The following is a 21528-nucleotide window of genomic DNA, read 5'->3' as shown; positions in this document are numbered from 1 at the left end:
TAATCACATCCACAACTACAGAACACCGATACGTGTATGGTGCATCGAAAACCGATAAAAATATTTTATAATATTATATATTTTTTAAATATAATATAATATTATAAAATTTGAATTTTTATATGATACACTTAAATTTTTGCACTTTTATCAAATTCACAAAATTTCATGCATAAATAAATAATTAAACACATAAGTATATTTTCGATCACAATATTTCAATATAATCAATTCCGCAAACCTTGAAATTAATTCATACTAAATGTCAATAGAACCACATACAATTCCACAAATAATTAAGCATATAAAGATACATTCTATTAGCTGTCATAACTTCATAGTAACCTCACAGTAAAGTTAACAATAATTTAACAGCAGTTTAAAATGTACAGCTTTCCAAATTTAAGAAACATTAATTCAACCCATATTTATGCAATTCAACACAATTGGACATCATCAATATAAATAGCAATTATTTAAACATCAAACATTCATTTTTCAGATTACCATATTAAAATAATATTATTTTATCCAAAAATGGCATCTTTCAAAATACTCAATCACAATTCACAAATAAGGTGCCAAATGAAAGCTAAGGAGACGATGAGTGTAAAGCTAACCTTCGTTCGACTCGGAACCATAGGAGTTGGCCGGAAAATGGCCAGGAAGTTTCGGCCGGACTCCCCCTCCACTCATCTCACCAATGGCTTGGAATTTAGGCAAATGGATGTCATTTTTGGAATCAGGGGATCAAAAACTAGGGGGAGGGACCAACCTCGGGACTGGTGGCCACCAAAAAATTGGCCACCCACCACCTCGCCGATCGTCGGCTTTGGCATCGATCTCGGCGCGTCTGCTGGCCAGCCGAAGGGGACTCGATGCCCGAGCTCATCCAGCCGTGGGCCACCACATCGTCAAAAACATGTGGCTGTGCGACAGCCGATAGAGGTGCAGCAGAGAGAGAGAGGGACTGGCGAGAGTGAGAGGGAAGGAAGAAAGAAGAAGGAAGAAGAAGGAATCGGTGGGTTGGGGGAGGGGGGGTGTGTTTTTTCTTCCCACGTGGGGAAGAAGAAAAAAAAAGAAAAACCAAAAGAAAATAAATAAATAAATATATAAAATAATAATAATATAATATAATAAAACAATAATAATAATAATAAAATAATGTAATATTTAATTGTCTGACATGTGGCATTTTTTTGTCGTGACACATGGCACCCTCTATAATGCTACATGTGACATCGCTGTTCACGCACACTTACATATCGATAAACAGTAATAGCTGTCTCGGAAAAACTTCACAGGTCCATAAATTTCTAACCATATGTCCAAATCGGGCGTGCCGCTAGTCTACGAGCTCATGTCGACGAGTACTTTACAACCATACATAATTCAAAGCTCAATTTTACAAGAATAAAAACTCAACTCTGGCCCCCTCAGACAGTTCGGACCTCAACTTGTTTTACTCATAACTTTCAAACCGTAGCTCCATTTTTTACGTGCTACTAGTCTGGGGACTCGAGTCGATGCATACTTCGCAATGGTGCCTCGGTCAACCTAGAATTCTTACCGAGTCAAAAAGTCAAAATTTGACCCTTCTCGGTCAACGACGGTCAACTTGAGAAATTTTCGGTGTACTTCGGGACGGGATGTTACAATAGGACTTACCACAAATTTCTTGCACTGAAAACATATTTCTAAATACACCACCTTATTCCTTCCACCTTACTACAATTTATTTCCACAAGTGGCAGCACTTCAATAAATACCAGAGAATCAGTGCATAATTTAATATATAAACGTCCAAAACAATATATAAAGCTTTGTCAAGATACAATTAAATTTGAAATTTAATACAACAAAGGATAAAAGGAACAATACAAGATAGTGAAGAGAAGTAAGTAAGGCTCCTTGAACTTTCAGCAACGAACAAGACATCGAACTCGCCTCCGGACGATCAACATCTACTAACCTAGGTCTAGGGGAACAGAATTTAAAAACATGAAATGCTAATCATCTTAGTGAGTGACTCTAACTACGACAAAATTATAATAATAATAATAATAATAATAACAATATAACGAAAAGATGAACTTTATTAATTAATACAAAATAATCAAATAAATAATAAGTAGTTGAAATATTGTTTTCTCTCAAAACCCTCACAGTTCACTCAGTTGGAAAAGTTTCCCTTTTAAAACATTTTCACAAAACCCAATAATTGTACCCCAAAAATCAAGGAATAATTAATTAAATAAATTAGAAATAAAATACATTAAATTAAAGATCTAGAATATATAATAAGAAACAAGAATAATTTTAATAACAATTATTAAATTGTACACAAAATGTCATAAGTAAAATAAGCAAAATCATAATAAATTTACATAAAAAATAATCAAAGAAATATCAAATTAAATGGAATGCAATAATTTAAAATGCACATAAAATACAAATATTAATTTAGCACTCAATATATACATTGAAAACATTTTAAAAATCCAATTATTAAATTTAGAATAAGATATCATTAGATAAAATAAATAAAAGCATAAATAAACTTGGATTGAAGGAATTTGGCATAAAACAAAAATAAACTCAAAATATAAATTATAAAATTTATTAGTTAAATCCATGGAATAATCAAAGAAAACTTTTAATTAATTTTAAACTTCAACTTGAAATAGATTATGAAATATAAATAAAATTCATGTTACAATCTCGAATTAAAACAAATAATAAAAACGTGGTAAAATACATTTAAACACCAAATCCATTTAAATAGTAAAAATCAAGGTAAAATGCATTTTAGAAACATTGATTTAAAATAATTGACATAAAATATGAATAAACACATTTTAAAAAAATACTAATTGGAAATAGGTGATACAACAAATTAAATACACTTAATTTAAATAAGACTTACGAATTGAAATTTATATCTGAAAAATATTTGACGCACCACAGTATATACCAGTAATGTCCTACGATACCCAGTATCCTGAGCATCATCTGTCGGGAGGTTAAAGAGAAAAACTTGCATATGGTCGCTTCAACGTCCCAATAGCACTGCTGCTTAAACAGTCATCCGGCCATGAAGGGGGATGGCTATGGCCAATATCAAACTTGCCTATCCTCTGTCTGATGGCAACTTATGGGAGATATTACAACCTGCATGCTTATCTACATATACAGTACAGAACATCAATATTGTATGAGTGCATCTAAAATCAATTACTAAATTTATTATTAAAATACCAAGTTTTTCCAAAAATTCACCATGAGAATGATACCATTTTTCAAACCCACATTCTCTTAAATCCTCATCATAAATCCATCAATGAAATTAACAATAATTTAAAATAAATATTCTTTCGATTTCTCAAAATTCAAAATATAATTAAATCACAATTTCTTTTAATTCCCAAATATATTTTTGGCACTCAAACATTTATTAAAATAACATAAATTGGCACTATAATTTAGATGGAAATTCTCTTAATATTAATTATGTAAAACATATTTTTTGAATATATAATTATAAAATATTCCAATAACAAAATTCAATAATTATTAAATTAAACCTCAAATTCAAGAAAATTCTTAAAACCCAAAATACGTATAATACACCAATAATTTAATTTCCTTCAATTTTGGCATAAAATTTCAATTATAATTTTCTAAACAATTAACACATGAAATATTACATCTTCAAATAATCAATTATAATGAAATACATATAATTAAACACCTAAAATTAAGTTTGAAGGCGGATCACTCACCTCGAGCATGCAATTCAACCAAGATCCTCCATAGGATTGATTCTACAGTTCACACTTGTTCCTAGAACATTGACAATACACAAACCAATTAAAATAATATTTTAATCGGATAAATTATACACGGTTATCTGGAGAATCTAATACAAATGTTAACCAAAATTTGTAAATAATGTATCGAAATGAAGCTTACAACATGAGGATTAAGGATTGACCCTTACCTTCGGGAGATCTGACCCAAGGTGGCCGGATTCTAGCTGGGAATGTTTCAGTCTTTAGGTCCTCGGATCTCACAAACCGCCCGAATTGGAGGAAACTGTCCTCACATTTGGGTTTAGGGGGTTTGGATTAGTGGGAAAAGGTGGGCTGTGTGATCAGGAACTCGCCAAAAATTAGTTTCTCTACAAGCCGCCATGGTCATCGGAAACAATCACTTCCGTCGATGCATCCGGTGGGTGCCACTAGCCATGATTTTTGGTGGAAAGATAGATCGAAGGACAAGTGACTCAACAGGAACGGCGATGAGGCAAATAGAGATCTGGTTTGGGAGAAATAGACTGGAGAAAGAATTGATGCCACCGCCGGAAATCACCTTGATCTGGGCGCATCGGCAGTCGGTTAGCCGTGATTTTGGCTAGCCGGCCTGTTTTTATGTTGAATTCAAGGTGGTCCAGCGCGTGTAGATCGGGGGTGGCAAAAAAAAAATGGATCAGTGGTGGCCGGTGGTGACACTCTCTCATCTCTTTCTCCCTCCTCTTTCTTTCTCCTCCACCTCACTCCTCACACGCCCCACACAACCATTTGCCCAATCAAAATGCCTCCCGTGGGTGTCATTGTGCACTCATAGGGTGGCCAGATTTTGACACGTGGCACATACTATGCATACGTTTTATACAAGCATAAAATAATATAAAATATTACAGTGTTAGAAAAATTTTGCAGGTCCATAACTTTTCAACGAAATGTCCAAATTAGGCGTGCTGATAGTCTATGAACTCATATCAATGAGTACTTCACAACCATGCATGAGTCAAAGCTGAATTTTACAAAAATAAAAAGTCAAATCCGACATCCTCGGACAGTTCGGACCTCAATTTGTTTTGCTCATAACTTTCAAACTGTAACTCTTTTTCATCATACTACTAGTCTACAAACTCGGGTTAATGCGTACTTCGCAACGGTTCCTCGGTCAACCAAGAATTCTTGCAGAGTCAAAAAGTCAAAGTTTGACTCCTCTCAGTCAACGACGATCAAACCCGGTCAACTTTGGTCAACTTAAGAAATTTCCGGCGTACTTCGGGACAGGATATTACATATATATATAAATATATATATATATATATATATATATGTATGTATCTGTTGTACATTTTTAATATAATATAAAAATTTATAAAGAGGAACTATAAAACAATCATTCACAGTTTATCTCCATAAAGTTTCATTCACAGTTTATCTCTATAAATTTTCACAATATCTAACTTGATATATACATAGCATGCCATGCTACCAATGAGCATTTCATGCAATTTCAATTTATATGAAAAATAAATTTTGTACTTTGAGCTCCTGAAATTTGGTCTTATATATTAAAAAGATATTTTATGTATGTAAAACATTCCAGAAATTTGGTTAAGTATTGAACTAATTTTTTCTTTCTTTTTCTTTTTGAAAAAAAAAAATGTTACAGTACCACACATAATTATACTCATCCATTACATCCTGGTGAAGAATACGTCAACGATGTTAAGAGTTGAGATCTTGTAAAAAACAAGCATATTTCCATTGATAGGCTGTGCATAATATAACTTAACTAAAAAACTATCACAGCTTTTGAATTTAGTAGACAGTTTATTCTATTGTCATATGTACTGATTTAAATATAACAAATCAGTACATATTCATTTCTCATGTCCATATTCTTAAATCTATAACAGATTTGTTAGTATATTCTTTTTTCGTGTCCATATTCTTAAATCTATAATAGATCATGTTAGATTTAGATTAGTTCATATACAACAAACCATGTTTGATTTAAATGAACATGTCCATGTAAGTATCCTTATGTACTAATTCATTTGCATAAATCAGTATATATTCTTTCCTTATGTTGTGGACACTCACATGGTCTGTTGTAAATCATTTAAATCTAACCTAATTTACATTTGCTCACATGGTCTGTTGTAAATCATTTAAATCTAACCTGATTTACATTCCTAAAATATTTTCCTAAACATAAGGAAAGAATATGTACTAATTTATAATAGATCTAGAAAACATATCGAGAAGACAGCCATTATATACACATGATAGACACAAAATCTAACTACTTACATGACATGTAAAGGCTATTAATAATTCTTTTCTTATTCAACTAAAACATTTTCAAATTTTAGATTTTAGTTAACTATATTTATTAACCACAATTTTAATTCAAAATACAAATATAGAAGTGAAAATTTAAACAAAAATGAAAATTAAAGTATGAAAGTTTACCAATCAATGATAAAAATAATTATACCATTTTTAGTAGAGATTATTTGGGCTATTGGATTGGATAGAATCACTTAAGTTTTTTTTTTTTTTTAATCACAACAATTTTTAATCTAAAAGGAAACCACAACCTATCTAAATGATAAAATAAAGTCAAAAATGGAGAAAGCTGTATAAGGAATTTACAACCTGAAAGGGGTCACAAATTTATTTTCAAAGATAAAAAAGTAATATTCATGATATTATATATACGATTTTTCTTTTAAAAAAAAAAAAAAAAAAAAAAAGAAGAGAGAGATCTAGGACTGCTTATCTAATGTCAATGAATGTATTTTACTATAGGTCCACATATTTAACCCTCGGCCTTAGCTAATATTGAGATAGTAATGCTACTAACATCAAAATATTTATTAAATGACACATAATATTGTTGTTGGACGTTTTAATATAATTTAGACATTAATAAATAAACTTTTAGATAGATAAATTAATTAAAACATATAAACAATTAAATATTACTATATTATTTGTTTAAATAAATTTGGTTCATATTTTAATCAATCTAGCATTATTGATTTTAAAGATGTGAATCTATAAGGCACGCTTAGTGAGGGAATTTAATGAACATAAGGAAAGAATATCTGCAAATTTACCATCGATTCAGCTAAGATATTAAAATCCTTTAAGGGGAATGCTTATAATTGGAAATTGAAACTAAAATTCTCTTTTCGATATTATAATAATAATAAAAAAGACCTAAATATCGATTGGCTTGAGATATGGAAAAAGGAACGTGGCTTTAAATGATTGGAGGCATTGTAATGAAGTCTCACGTTCTCCCTTCTATAAATACCAACCTGTTTATCCACAAGTTCATCAACAAAAATAGCCTGCAGCAAGACAATTGCCACAGGCTCCAGTTACAGTTGTCTCCGAATTAGCACTAGTGATTGACTAGTTATGGCTCTTGCGCGTTCACATTCGTGGTCTATCCTTACGCTACTAGCTTTGTCTTTTCTTCTTATAACCCTGGTTCTTGCTTCAAACGCAAGCTCTTTTATAATGTCTTAAATGAGTCTCAATCCACTTGGTCCCCAGCCGGGGCAACCTGGTATGGAAGCGCCAACGGTGCTGGAAGTAACGGTAATTCCATAATGGACACAAAATATACTTATCCATATTCTTCAACTGTTAACCAGCCTCATATATATATATATATATATATATATATGTGCCTATATATACTTGTTCTATTATAATTTTTAATTAATTAAATTATTAATTATTTGTATATATTATTAATTATTTGTAAATATAGGGTGCTTGTGGATATGGAGATGCTGTAGAGCAAGCACCGTTCTCTTCATTCACAACGGGTGGAGGTCCGTCGTTGTTCAAATCTGGCAAAGAATGTGGAGCTTGTTACCAGGTGCAATACTTCATTAATTTTGTAACATAAACTCTGTTAGTTTCAAATGAGAAAGGCAAGAGTAATTAACTTGGTGTTATATATATATATATATATATAACTATATATACACATACATATATATATATATGGGTGTGCGGCCCGAATTTCAGGTGAAATGCACAGCAAGTGTTAACGCAGCATGCTTGGAGCTACCGGTGATAGTGATTATAACCGATGAGTGCCCAGGTTGCGTTTCGGGGGCTGTTCATTTTGATTTAAGCGGTACTGCCTTTGGAGCCATGGCGCTTCCTGGCCAGGCTGATCAACTACGCAATGCTGGAGTCCTGGAGATTCAGTACCAAAGGTAATTTATACATTGGGCAAAAATTTATATATAATTATCATATTATGTAAATGATGTGGTATAACATACTATTTATAAATGAATATTTAATAAATATTTTATATAGCTTATTTGTTTCATTTTATTATTATATTTTATTTATGATTATAGATAAATAAGTTAATTTGGTATCTACGTGATTAATACAAATGGTAAGGGATAACATAACGCCACCATTATATGCAAGTATTTTTTTGTTTGTAGATAGGGAGATGAAAAAATGATTTCTTTTTATTAATGATTAATTAACACCTTTTAACAAGAAGATGTTTCACATACATGGGGCGTTTACCAGAGTGAGCCCATGTAATTACTGTACCCTATTATCAAATATTTCAACCTTAAGATGCCAATTGTCATTTTTTTTTTTTAATTGGAATGCATGAATATTATTATTATTATTATTATTATTATTATTATTATTATGCTTAATTTTGATTTTTTCACTGTTTCATTCTCCAACAAAGAGTTATTGATTTGATTTTTATATCTTCAGAATTTTCTATCTCATTTTGCCCAATTAAAAATTAAAATTTATGGTGTGTCTAACGATACACGTATATATATAAATATGTCCAGAGCAAAATGCAGCTATCCCGATAAGAAGATAACCTTTCAAGTGGACGCAGGGTCTAACCCATACTACGTTGCTGCTTTCATAAAATATGTAGACGGAGACGGTGTCCTTGGTTCAGTGGAGTTGAAACAAGCCGGTGACTCAGACTCATGGCTTCCCTTGCAGCAGTAATGGGGTGAAGTTTGGAAACTTGACGCTGGTTTCGCTTTACAGGCCCCCTACTCGATTCGCCTTACGGGGTTAGACTCCGGCAACACCATTGTGGCCAACAACGTGATTCCCGATGGTTGGAAGCCTGGTGAAACTTATACATCTGATGTCACCTTTGCTACCTAAATTATGTCTCTCTATTTTACATATATATATATATATATACACACACATATTTGTAGGTAATTACAGTATGCTCTTAAAGCACATATATATATATATATATAAAATCATCAAATGTAAATAACAACAAATAAATAAACTAACAAATTAAATAAAATGTAGCCTGTTCAAATTGCAGTGGATCACGCATTAGCGTTGTTTAGATATTCCCCCACTGGATTATGTAATACATTTATCAACTTTGCTACATAAATTACGTCGTTCTGCTATATATATTTGTAGGTAATTACAGTCTGCTCTTCATGGTTAACTTTAAAAAAGTCAAATTATTAGCATGACTTGGATTTGTCTTCACGCAATATGATATTAAATATAAATAAAAAATAGGGCTTTTTCCTTTGTGGAGTTTTTGGTGAGCTGCCTGAGTGACGAGGATTATGAATCTAGTCTTACTTCCCAGAAATCGGACCGGTGGTGGCCGGAATCTCGCCGGAAAGCTCTCGGCCTTTAGAGCTCGATTCTCCCAAACCGTCGCGAATTGGAGGAAAAGGACCCCAGATCTGAGTTCAGGGGGTTGGAATTAGTGGGGAGGGACCGGAGACGTGACTGGGTACTCGTCGGAATTGGATTTTCCGGCGAACTGCGGAGACTCTCCGAAAACTGTCGTCTCCGGCGGCGCCTCCGGTGGCTGATGGCTGAGATTTTCGAGGGTTTTGTAGATTGAAGGGAGAGGGTCTCAACGGGACTGGCGGTGACAAGAATGGAGGCTGGAATGAGGAGATCTCGGCGGTTGAAGAAATCGGCGTCGCCGCTGGAAAAAGCCCCGATCCGGGCGCATCACCGGTCTGTTGGCCGTGAAATTTTGGGGTTTGGCCGAAAATGGAGAGGCGCTCCTGCCTGGCCAGCGCGTGTGGCAAGATTCGGCCGGAAAAGTTTGCAACTCCGGCGGACGGTGGTTCTCTCTCTCTCTCTCTCCTCTCTCTTTCTCTCTCCTCCCCTCTTTTCACACCGGATTAAGGCCATCATGGGTGGCACTGTTCACCCACGTGGACTTCTAAGATGTCAACATGTGGCATCACTGTTCATGTACTATGCATAATTCGAAAATAGAATAAAATATTGCGGTAATTGGAAAACTTCGCATGTCCATAACTTTCAAACTACATGTCCAAATCGTACGTGCCACTAGTCTACGGACTCGTATCGATGAGTACTTCACAACCATACATGAGTCAAAGCTCACCTTTGCATGAATAAAAAGTCAACTTCGGCACCCCTTGGACAGTTTGGACCTCAACTTGTTTTGCTCATAACTTTTAAACCGTAGCTCCGTTTTCAATGTGCTACTAGTCTATGAACTCATGCCAATGTGTACTTTGTAATGGTACCTCAATCAACCTAGAATTTCATCCGAGTCAAAAGTCAACTTTTGCCCCCTTCGGTCAACTATCAACGGTTAACGGTCAACCTCGACCAAAGTTGGAAAATTTCCGTTGTACTTCGGGACGGGATGTTACAATCTGTCAGGACTCATCCAAAGTTCCTCACCGGAACCATAGACAAGCCCTGATCCTAGGGAAACCTTACCGAACCCTCCAATGGAAAATCGGGCAGAACCTCCCCTAAGGTTGGACTTACCACAAATTTTCTACACTGAAAACACACTTCTATATACATCCCCTTATTCCTCCCACGTTACTACAATATAATTCCACAAATTTGCAGTACTCCAAATGAATAACAGTAAATCAGTGCATAATTAATAACTAAATGTCCAATACAGTATACAGAGAATTATACAAATAAATGTGGATTTAATACAAGAGCGGGGGAGAAAAATCGACCACCACCGGTTGGCCATCGTCCGGCCACCGGAGGGCCACACGCGCCACCCCACTGCCTCCGCCTCCTCAATTCCGACCGGCCACCCAAATCTCACGGCCAACCGACCGGCGACGCGCCCGGATCGGGGCTTTTTTCGGCGGCGATGCCGATTTCTTCAACCGCCAAAATCTTCTCATTCCAGCCTCCATTCTTGTCATCGTCAGTCCCATTGAGACCCTCTCTCTTCAACCTACAAAACTCTCGAAAATCTCAACCATCAGCCATCGGACGCGCCGCCGGAGGCAATGGTTTCCTGTAGGTCTCTGCGGCTCGTCGGAAAATCCAATTCCGGCGAGTATCCAGTCACGTCTCCGGTCGCTCCCCACTAATTCTGACCCCTTGAACTCAGATCCGGAGTCCTTTTCCTCCAATTTGCGACGGTTTGGGAGAATCGAGGCTCTAAAGGCCGAGAGTTTTCTGGCAAAATTTCGGCCACCATCGGTCTGATCTCCGGGAAGTAAGACCAGATTTGTAATCCTCGTCACTCAAGCTTCGATTTGGTATATTATTCGTTAATTTTGGTTAACGTTTGTATTTAACCCCCCGGGTACCGGGTATTATTTACCCGAATAAAATATTATTTTATTTGACTGTGTGTGAATTGTTGTTCTAGGAGCACGTGTGTGTCGTGGAATTGATCCCATGGAGGATTTTAGGTTAATTGCGTGCTCCAGGTGAGTGACCCACCTTCAAAATTATTTTGGGATGTTAAAATATATATATTTTGTGTAAATTGGTTGTTTGAAAAATATGTTTGATGTGTTGAATATTTAGTAAATTTATATTTTGAATTTTGGTGCCAAAATTGAATGGAATTAAATATTTATGCATTATAAAATATTTTGGTTTTAAGGAATTTGAGATTTTGGTAATTATTATCAAATTTCATTGTCGAAATATTTCATAATTAAATATTTGGTAAATATATTTATGTATTTGATATTAAGAGAAATTTCCATCTAAATTATATTGCCAATGTATGTTGTTTTAATATATATTTGGGTGTCAAAAATATATTTGGGATTTAAAAGAAATTGTGATTTAATTGTATTTATTACGCATGAGCAAGGTGTTTTCATTTAATTAATTGTATTTGGATTTTAATATTATTTTTGGGCATGATTTGATTTTAAATATTTCAAGGAAATATTGGTTTAAGTTTGGTGGTTTCAAATTGTATAATTATGCCTTGGAATATTATTTGATTGATTTTATGATTTTGGAAGAAAATTGTTTGTATATTATTATCGGTGGATTTATGCTGGAAATGTTAAAGAAAAATGTGGGAGGTTGAGTTCGGAAAAATGGTATAATTCCCACGGTGAATTTTGGAAAAATTACGTATTTTTTTATAATAAAATTTGATTATTTATTTTAGACGCACTCATACAGTATTGGTGTTCTGTACTGTATATGTTGATGAACGCGCAAGTTATAATGTCTTCCGTGAGTTGCCATTGGACCGAAGCCAGGCAAGTTTTATATGGTGCACATAAGCCTCCCCCCTCCATGGCCGGGATGACGGTTTAAGCAGCGGCGCTGTCGGGACGCCGAAGTGACCGTATGCAAGTTTCTCTCTTTAACCTCCTGCCGGACGGTGCTCGGGACGCTGGGTATCGGAGGGCATACTGGTATATGGTGTGGTGCGTCAAGTATAAATTTTCAGATAAAAATTTCAAATCCTAAAGGTTTTAAAAATTGTATTAAATTAAGTGCATTTAATTTTATCATTTATTTATGATTATCTAAATTATATTTCTGATACTGTTTATTTTAGTTTGTTAAATCAAATTTTATGAATTAGATATATTGAAAGTTTTTCCGTTATGTTATATTTCTTTCATGCAAGTATTCCAAATTTATTTTATTATATTTCATTATATTTTATTGGTATTTGGATTATTTAATTATTTATTAAATTAATTATTACTTGATTTGTGGGGCATAAAAGATTGGGTTTTACGAAAATGTTTCAAATGGGGAACTTTTCCAACCAAGTGAATCGTGAGGGTTTTGAGATAAAATATTATTTTCAATTAATTATTATTTATTATTATTATTTTTTTTTTATTGTTTGATATCGATTAATTAAGTTTCTTTTATTGTTATGTTATTAATATTATAATTGTACAGTAGATAGAATCACTCACTGAGATAATTAGCATCTCATATTTTTAAATTCCGTTCCCCTAGGTCCAGGTTGGGAGACGTTGATCATCCGGGGCGAACTCGACGTCTCAGTTCGTTGCCGAAAGTCTAAGAAGCATTTCTTCCCTTTTTCCTCTTCATCTTGTATTGCTTCCTGATCTGACATTGTATTAATTTTATATTTATTTGTATAATGCTCTGTATACTGTATTGGACATTTAGTTATTAATTATGCACTAATTTACTGTTATTTATTTTGAAGTGCTGCAAATTTGTGGAATTATATTGTAGTAATGTGGGAGGAATAAGGGAATGTATATAGAAGTGTATTTTCAGTGCAAGAAATTTGTGGTAAGTCCAACCCTTAAGGGAGGTTCTGCCGGATTTTCCATTGGAAAGTCCGGTAGGGTTTCTCTGGGATCAGGGTTTATCTAGAGTTCCGGTGAGTAATTTTGGACGAGTCCTAACATGCCTCTTTTTTTCTTCCCTTTGTACATTATCTAATCATTATTTATTAATTTGGGAAAATTGTTAACACGTAACATGGACTGAATGAGATATTAGAAGACAAATTCAAATTAACTAAAATTATTAAATGACATAATATCATAATAATGAAATTGAGAAATAAATGAATTATTCTTTATCTAATAAAGTTTTAATACTTAGTTTAAAATCTCTCTCACTACTCCTAAATTCCTAATTAGATTAAAAAGAATAAAATTCTAGACAGTTTTGCTCATTAATTTTTTTTTATTTTTTTTTATTTTTTACCTTGCCAATTAAACATTCCAAAACCTTATTTTAATTTGGAGAATATGATGTCCACGCAAAAGGATATAGTCATATAACACACATGCGGCTATGCAAATGGATCCAATGGAACTGAGCATGTGGGCCCCGATCGAATATGAAAATATACCGTAAATAGCGTTGTTGCCACGCAGAGTTTCAATTTTGCCACGGCTATTAAGCATTGCAATTTCAATTTTGCCCTTAGCCCTCACTTTCTTCTCTATCCATTTCTTATTCATCGATGCATTTATCCTGAATTGTCAAAACCCAAAACCAGCTTAAAGCATTAGCTTCATGAAATGAAAAGCTGATATATTGGCGTTCATAGAAACTCACGTCTCTGCCAAAAGTAGAAGCCCTTTTCACAGAAAAAGATTTGAGTTACATGGATCCGAGTTTGAGGAAGGACTGTGATGTGGTTGTCCATTAAAAAAATACTTAAAATGGCAAAAAATTACTAGTGCGGCCAAAGTTAAACTCTGTTTGCAAGTATATACAATGTTCCTCAGCCAAAAAAGTAGAAAAAAAGGAGCATGTATTATGACTATGAATATGGCTATGGGATTATAGCTGTTGTGCTTACATTAATTAATTAATACAAAGCAATATTCCAGTTGAATTTATTACTAATATTAACTAAAAATGGACGATGATAATAAATATATATGGGACATCAAATCTTAGATACTTTGATGCATTCATTGGCTTGATTTAGTTGTAAAACCACCAATAATACATCACCAAGTATTTTTTAACATCTTTGGTTAGATTAGATTTTGGTACGATCCTGTCCTTTTTAAATTAAAATACATTGTAACCATGTTAAAAATAAAAATAAAAAAATCTTAAATATTTGTTAAAATAAAAAAAAAATTCTTAAATTCTTTGAAAAATCTTAGAAATATATAATAGATTTCATTAGATATTCACAAATACAATATAAAACCTATTGAATTTTATAAAGATTTATAAATTCTTCTAAAATCTAAATTTTTTTTTAAATTCTTTAAACTTCGCATTGAATACATTTCCTTTATACCTATGCATGGTAAGTCTTAAATGTGATGCATTTTGTCAAAGCTTCTCTCTCTCTCTCTCTCTCTCTCTATATATATATATATGATCGAGAATGTTTCTCTCATATTATTTTGGGTTAATTTTAATTATCGAATTGAAAATTCTAGAAATATAGGTTGGTTTCCTCATTAAAATCGATCTCAAAATATCTAATGACAAATGCCATTCTTGAAACCAATTAATCAGCAGTACAAACTGCCATATCTCTCACTCTATAAATATCACACAGTACTAGCACACATATATTCCACAAGTAATTAATTATCGATATTTTGAGGACTGTGGTCGTCATATGGCTCGTCTTCTTCAATCTCCATTCTCTTTTATTATTTTTGCAACATTTATTTTTTCTTTATTTGGATCGTGCAAAGGCTTCAATCCCAAGCTTCTTAATATCTCAAATGCTGATCAAGCGTTTAGGCAGTGGTTGTAGGGCGGAGCTACGTGGTATGGAAGCCCAAGTGGTGGAGGGAGTGATGGTAATTAACCTTTTTTTTCCTAGTGATGGTAATTAACCTTTTTTTTTCTTTCTTTTTTTTCTTTTTAATAAATCTGAAAGTATATATTATTAATTTTATAAATGTTGTGTAGGAGGAGCTTGTGGGTTTAGTTATGCCGTAGAGAATCCCCTTTTCTACAAAATGCTATCAGCAGAGGCCCTTCTTTATACAATAACGGCAATGGTTGTGGAGCTTGTTATCGGGTACGCGATATATACATATATATATATATAGGATACAGATCTTCTGTCTCCAAAACTCTGTCCCCAATTCTGTCCCACTAATAAAAAATTGACACTTCATGTAACAGCCCAGACCACCCGCATCAGGATATTGTCCTCTTTGGTCCAGGGTTCACACCCTCTCTCCCCCCTGGCCTCAAGGTTTTGCTCACAAAACGCGTCCTGAAGGGAGAGGTATCCACAGCCTTATAAAGACCGCTTCGTGCCCCTTTCCAACCGATGTGGGATGTTACAATCCTCCCCCCTTGGGGCCCAGCATCCTCGCTGGCACACCAATCCGAGTACTGGCTCTGATACCACTGTAACAGCCCAGACCATCCGCATCAGGATATTGTCCTCTTTGGCCCAGGGTTCACACCCTCTCTCCCCCCTGACCTCAAGGTTTTGCTCACAAAACGCGTCCTAAAGGAAGAGGTATCAACAGCCTTATAAAGACCGCTTCGTGCCCCTCTCCAACCGATGTGGGATGTTACACTTCATTTAAAATATTATCATATATTTTCTTTTATTTTCACGTTATTCACCGTTAAGTTATACTAACAGAAGTTTTCTTGTGGCTGCAAAACTCCAATTGGGCCCACTTTATTAAAATTTAAAAATAAAATCCTCTACCATTCTTTTTCTTTTTGTTTCTGTTCTTTTTTTTTATTATTATTATTGTGCCATTCTTGCCGTTCTTCTCCCCTTTAACTATAACTTGTATATTTTTTAATTATTATTATACCAAAAGAATCCCACTCATTAAAGTTTCAAAAAAGCCCTAAATCATTCTTCTTTTTTTCTGATTTTTTATTTTTTATTTATTTTTTGTGCAATCCCCTGCTAGTCTTCACTCTAACTATTATACTTTTTTTAATTATTTTTTTTTTTTTCTACCGTGCAGCAGCAGCAGCCATTAAGGCTTCTTTCTCTATTTTTCTTTCTACCAGGCACTGCAGCAATTTCTTTCTGTTATGTTATATATAAAAAAATATCAATTTACAATTTTAACAAAACACATCTATCATCGAATATAAAAGAATACTTTATTCATCAAAAAATATATATATATATATATATATAAAAGAATATTATTTTTAACTCTTAAAAAATGTAATAGATGTTTCTAAAGTGCTTTAAATAGTAAAAACAAATGATATAAAACTTATTCTCAATAGTAAAAACAAATAATATAAAACTTATTTTCAATGTTTCTATATCCCTGTGTCAAACTTCTATATATTCTTGTTATTATCAATGATATAATTGTCATTGAATCCGAAACATTAGTGCTCTTGGGGGATTGCATGCACCTACAGAAAGACACACAAATACATGTCATTTCCTATAAAAATAATGCAAACTTTAAAATAAAAAATAAAAATTATATATATATATATTTGATAATCTTTTGAAATACCTGTTCTAATAGATTCAACATACTTGTATTCTGAATCAAATTTGTTGAAGCAACATGACTACGAACCTAGTATATTTAATATTTTAATATATATAAAAAACAAGAAAATAAAATAATATTAATAATTTTTACCATAAAAAAAATAAAACATGAACCACAAAGATGAAATGTAATTAAAAATATAGTATTACTTGATCATCATGGTATCCAGGCACAATGTTGAATGGCAAGTTTAATAGATCTTGACTATTAAAATTAGAAGAAACCTGCAAGTGAAAATATATGCCAATATATTAAATATTAATATAAATAACGCAGATAAAATTTTGGTTAATAATAATTATAACCGCATTGAATGGAATATTGAAATAACTAAGTTTGTTGAATTGAACGTGAATTCTTACATCATTATCTGCTATTTCACTAGCATGTGACTGTTGCTGAGATGGTTCTCCAAGTGCAACATTTTTCTTCTTTCGCACCCTTTCAAGAGCATTTCTTGGCCTTGTAGATTTTCCCCGTACTCTTTTCTTATTTTTAATTCCTTTAATCTTCTCACTAGCACTTGGTACGGTTGTAGTCTCTACGATTTTAGAAATGGATTTTCCAATATTATTGTCTTTTAAATATGCATCCACATCTTCTAAAATCTTAGCAAGAGCAGTTCTTGCAATTTTATATGTTTCTTCTGTTTCTGCTGCCTTCGTTGCCACTTGAGTTTGCAATCTACACAGATCTTTATAATGTCTTGCCAAACTTACTTTAGGGTCTTCATTTATTGTATTTGCAAATACAAATTCAGAATTTCCTAACTTTGCAGATTTTGTCCATCGTTTCAATATATATTGTATAGGAATTTTCTTTATATCCTTTGAAGAAAGAACTTTAAGAGCATGGGAGCATAAAATTCCTGTAAACTCAAACTTTCTACAACTACAAATCACTGTGTTATCAGAAAAATCATATCTAACAGTATGCTGAAATTGTTTTTTATGATTGGTAAGTTTGTACTCCGTCACTGTCCCAATATGATCAAATATTTGCATAGCACAATCATAAGCCTTACATAACTCATCTTGGAACACCTTGAATACTGTTGGGGTGTAAATACTTGCTGCATCTTTTAGAATTTCAACTGGAAATGATAACGATGGAGTACTTTGAGTCGCTTTGAAATCAGCCTTTAGTTCTTCATAACGACGATCTTCAATTAACCTCTGAAAATGCTCAAAGAACCTCAATAAATTATGTTGATAGCTGACATAATTTTTAATCACATTATTCATACTCTCACTCCGTTGAGTAGTAGTCATATCTGCACAAAAAGTCTCTCTTCCATAAACCAATGCCCATTTCTTTCTCAAATCAAACATTCGTATAAGCCAATCATTATCTTTAAGACATATTTCTCAAGCATTGCATTCCAAGCTAGAAAAAATTCTTGTTCTTCTTCGTAATCATATATGCAGCTACTAAAATCTTTGGCAAACTCTCGAAATTTGGCAAAAACTCCACTAAGATGTTTTGCTGCATTTTGATACAAGTGCCATATACACAACCGATGACATGTTACTGGCCATTGAGAAGTTAATGCTTTTGCCATTGCTGGATCTTGGTCAGTAAGAATAGTTTTTGGTTTTTTACCTGACATTGCTTTTACAAAAGTATCAAACAACCAGATAAATGTTTCAGCACTTTCATCGTATAATAATGCAGCTCCAAATATAGTAGTTTGCTTATGGTGATTCACCCCTAGAAACATAGCAAAAGGTCGACCACTTTGATTTTTCCTATAAGTTGTATCAAAGCTAACTACATCACCAAAATGAGAGTACGCAATCATCATTTTTGCATCTGCCCAAAAAATATTACTTATCAAATCATCTTGATCCACTTGTATTGCATAAAAAAAGTAAGGATCTTCCAATTGCATAGATTGTAAGTATTCCAAAACACCACCTGTCTCTCCTACCTTCATTTGAATTGTTCTTTTCGTTTTCAAGTAATTCTTGTAATCATCACGAATAAATCCAAGATTTTCATATCCACCTACTCGCTTAGCCATTAACTCCAAACTTGCTTTAGGAGCAATTCCTGAACTATCAGCTATATCTATTTCAGCTGCTTGGACAAAAGTTAACTTCCTCTAAGACCTATGCAAATGACTTTTACTGGGAGTTGATGTCACATGTGTATGTTGGGCAATGAAATCGGTAATACGATATTTACCAGTCTGATCCAAATTTATTTTCATTCTAGCTAAACAACCAAATCTTGTTTCAGCACGATGAGATTTAACATTAATATTTCGTTTATCCTTTTCCCGAAAGCCTTCACAACAACAACAAAAAGTTCTATTTTTCATCTTTCCACTTTGATCTTTATGTCCCTTACTCCTTCGAATGCCAAAACCAACCTTGTAAGCATAAGCATTATAAAAGTTATAAGCTTCATCTTCACTTTTAAATTCCATTCCAACTTTTGGTATCATTTCATCCAAAATTTTAGAATGAATCGCTTCTATTTTTTCTTGACCAGTTAGGTTTCCTTCATCTTTTTTATCTTCATCTTCCAATGACATATTAATATCTTTACTCACATAACTATCATTATCCATGATCTTCAGCACTATAATTAAATATCATAAAGAAAAAAATTAGAATCATAAAAATTAAAAATAACGGTATAAATAGATATATATATATATATGACAAGCTTAATTATATTAAAAGAAAATATAATATCAAAGCAAAATAAAAAAAGAATAATATTTTAAAGACTAGAATATTTTAATTTATTATAAAATATTAGAATATAGCAAGAATGCAATATCATATTTTAAACCCTCTTATGAATGCATTACCATACGAAGCACATAAATGAAAAAGATATATGATTAAATTTTATATGTTTTTTCTATTGTTTAGATTAAATATTATATAAATAAAATTGAAATCAATATTGAATATAATAATTACATAAATTTACTCCAGCAAATAATCAAGAATGTTGATATACTATTTGGGGTTCAAATAGTGAGCTAGGGTGGTCCAGATATCCAGCAAAAAGACACATAAAATGTTGATTTTAATCAATTTCTATACCTAATAAGTATCACGATTAGCGGACAATTAAAACGATGATCGTTTAAGAGAGCATATTGGATTTTGGCTTCAAATGAACCTAATTGGATCCATTATATATTTTTAACCAATGAAAATTCAGTTTCCTTAAAAAAAGGAAGATTGTGTGTGTTTGTAGTTCAGTTGATGAAAATTATAAAAGAACAAGCCTATGGACATGTCACTTCACTTCAAAGACATACTATTTTTGATCGTTTGATCATGGATTTGATCGTTTGTATTATTGCATCCACAGTGAGGCCGGCATCCTTGTGTATGCTATATGTATAAAAATACACAAAAATGCTTTATATATATATATATATATATCATAGGGTAGCTAATTAGGATAGTCACAAAAATTCATTTCAAATTACTCTAAAAAATATATATAAATTTCTTAGTTTTGTTAGGAAGTAATCAACCAAAATAAATTAAAAATTATTAAAAAAAACAAATAATTATATTTTTGTTTTAATTATATTACTCCTTTTTATTAACTAATTGTAATGATTATAATTATATATAAATATATATTATACAAATAATAATTAAGCAACAATTATATAATTTATATCATATAAAAAATAATTATTATACTAGTATGAAATTGTAGATAAGCATTACTATTAGATAAAATAATTTAATTGGAGAGCAGTGATAGATAAACCAAAAAATTATATAAATAAGTAAAAAAAAAAAAAGTATTAAACCAACAAAATAAATGGAAAAAATAAATAACTTTGGACAAGGTGAAAGAAGAGAGGGAAAACATTTGTATAATTTAAATTATAAAGGGACTAAAAAAACAATAATTAAAAATACAAAATATTAAATTATTTTAAAATAAAAAAGTTTTAGAGGCACAAATTTGTATATTAATATTCTGGTTGTCAGGATCCGTCCAAAATTCTTCACAGGAATTCTAAACAAATCTTAATTCCAGGAAAACCCTACCGAACCTTCCAAGAAAATCCAACAGCATCTCCCTTAAAGGTTGAACTTACTCCAAAATTCCCTATACGAAAAGCGAACTTCTAAAGATGTCCCCTTATTCCTCCCACCTTAGTACAATTCATTCCACCAATTTACAGCACTTCATAAATAATAAACAAGGGATCCATGCAATACAATATTTAATAATGTCCAATATAGTATACAGAACATTTGAGTTATAACACGAAAATAAAAGTTGTGACAACAGAGAAAGAAAGAAATATTATAGGACAGGAAATAGAAAAATGAAGAAAGACAGAACTCCTCGAACTATCCACAACGGAAAGATGTCGATCTCGCCTTGGACATCAACGTCTACTAACCTGGGCCTAGGGGAACGAATTTAAAAACGTGATATGCTAATTATCT

The 21528-nt window shown here is 32.6% G+C and overlaps 2 protein-coding genes and 1 pseudogene across 2 annotated transcripts; 1 reads left to right on the top strand and 2 right to left on the bottom strand.

The window, feature by feature from the left end:
* Positions 1-7171: 7171 nt before the first annotated feature.
* LOC125423917 (putative expansin-B2) lies at positions 7172-10132 on the top strand (annotated as a pseudogene).
* A 6775-nt stretch (positions 10133-16907) lies between these two features.
* On the bottom strand, positions 16908-18354 carry LOC125423685 (protein FAR-RED IMPAIRED RESPONSE 1-like). Its single transcript, XM_048478541.2, has 4 exons — positions 17446-18354; positions 17233-17307; positions 17042-17107; positions 16908-16934 (listed from the first exon to the last, which is right to left on the bottom strand). Exons 1-4 carry the CDS (start codon positions 18352-18354, stop codon positions 16908-16910), a joined length of 1077 nt encoding a protein of 358 aa, XP_048334498.1.
* A 47-nt stretch (positions 18355-18401) lies between these two features.
* Positions 18402-19658, bottom strand: LOC125423684 (protein FAR1-RELATED SEQUENCE 5-like). The gene is made up of 2 exons (XM_048478539.1): positions 19271-19658; positions 18402-19162 (listed from the first exon to the last, which is right to left on the bottom strand). Exons 1-2 carry the CDS (start codon positions 19656-19658, stop codon positions 18402-18404), a joined length of 1149 nt encoding a protein of 382 aa, XP_048334496.1.
* Between the last annotated feature and the right edge of the window lie 1870 nt (positions 19659-21528).

Source organism: Ziziphus jujuba, chromosome 7 (genome assembly GCF_031755915.1).
Source record: "Ziziphus jujuba cultivar Dongzao chromosome 7, ASM3175591v1".
In the NCBI taxonomy this organism is placed as follows: domain Eukaryota; kingdom Viridiplantae; phylum Streptophyta; class Magnoliopsida; order Rosales; family Rhamnaceae; genus Ziziphus; species Ziziphus jujuba.
Note: the sequence above shows the minus strand (reverse complement) of the source record. Positions and strands in the feature narration are given on the sequence as shown.

Bases quoted from the DNA above. Each gene is read 5' to 3' on its own strand.
- LOC125423685 (XM_048478541.2), bottom strand. From the start codon at position 18,354: ATGACTACTACTCAACGGAGTGAGAGTATGAATAATGTGATTAAAAAT. The intron at 17,108-17,232 runs GTAATACTATAT...TAAATATACTAG, and splicing joins CTGGATACCATGATGATCAA to GTTCGTAGTCATGTTGCTTC. The intron at 16,935-17,041 runs GTATTTCAAAAG...GTCTTTCTGTAG, and splicing joins TGTTGAATCTATTAGAACAG to GTGCATGCAATCCCCCAAGA.
- LOC125423684 (XM_048478539.1), bottom strand. From the start codon at position 19,658: ATGGATAATGATAGTTATGTGAGTAAAGATATTAATATGTCATTGGAA. The intron at 19,163-19,270 runs GTAAATATCGTA...TTGTCCAAGCAG, and splicing joins AATAAATTTGGATCAGACTG to CTGAAATAGATATAGCTGAT.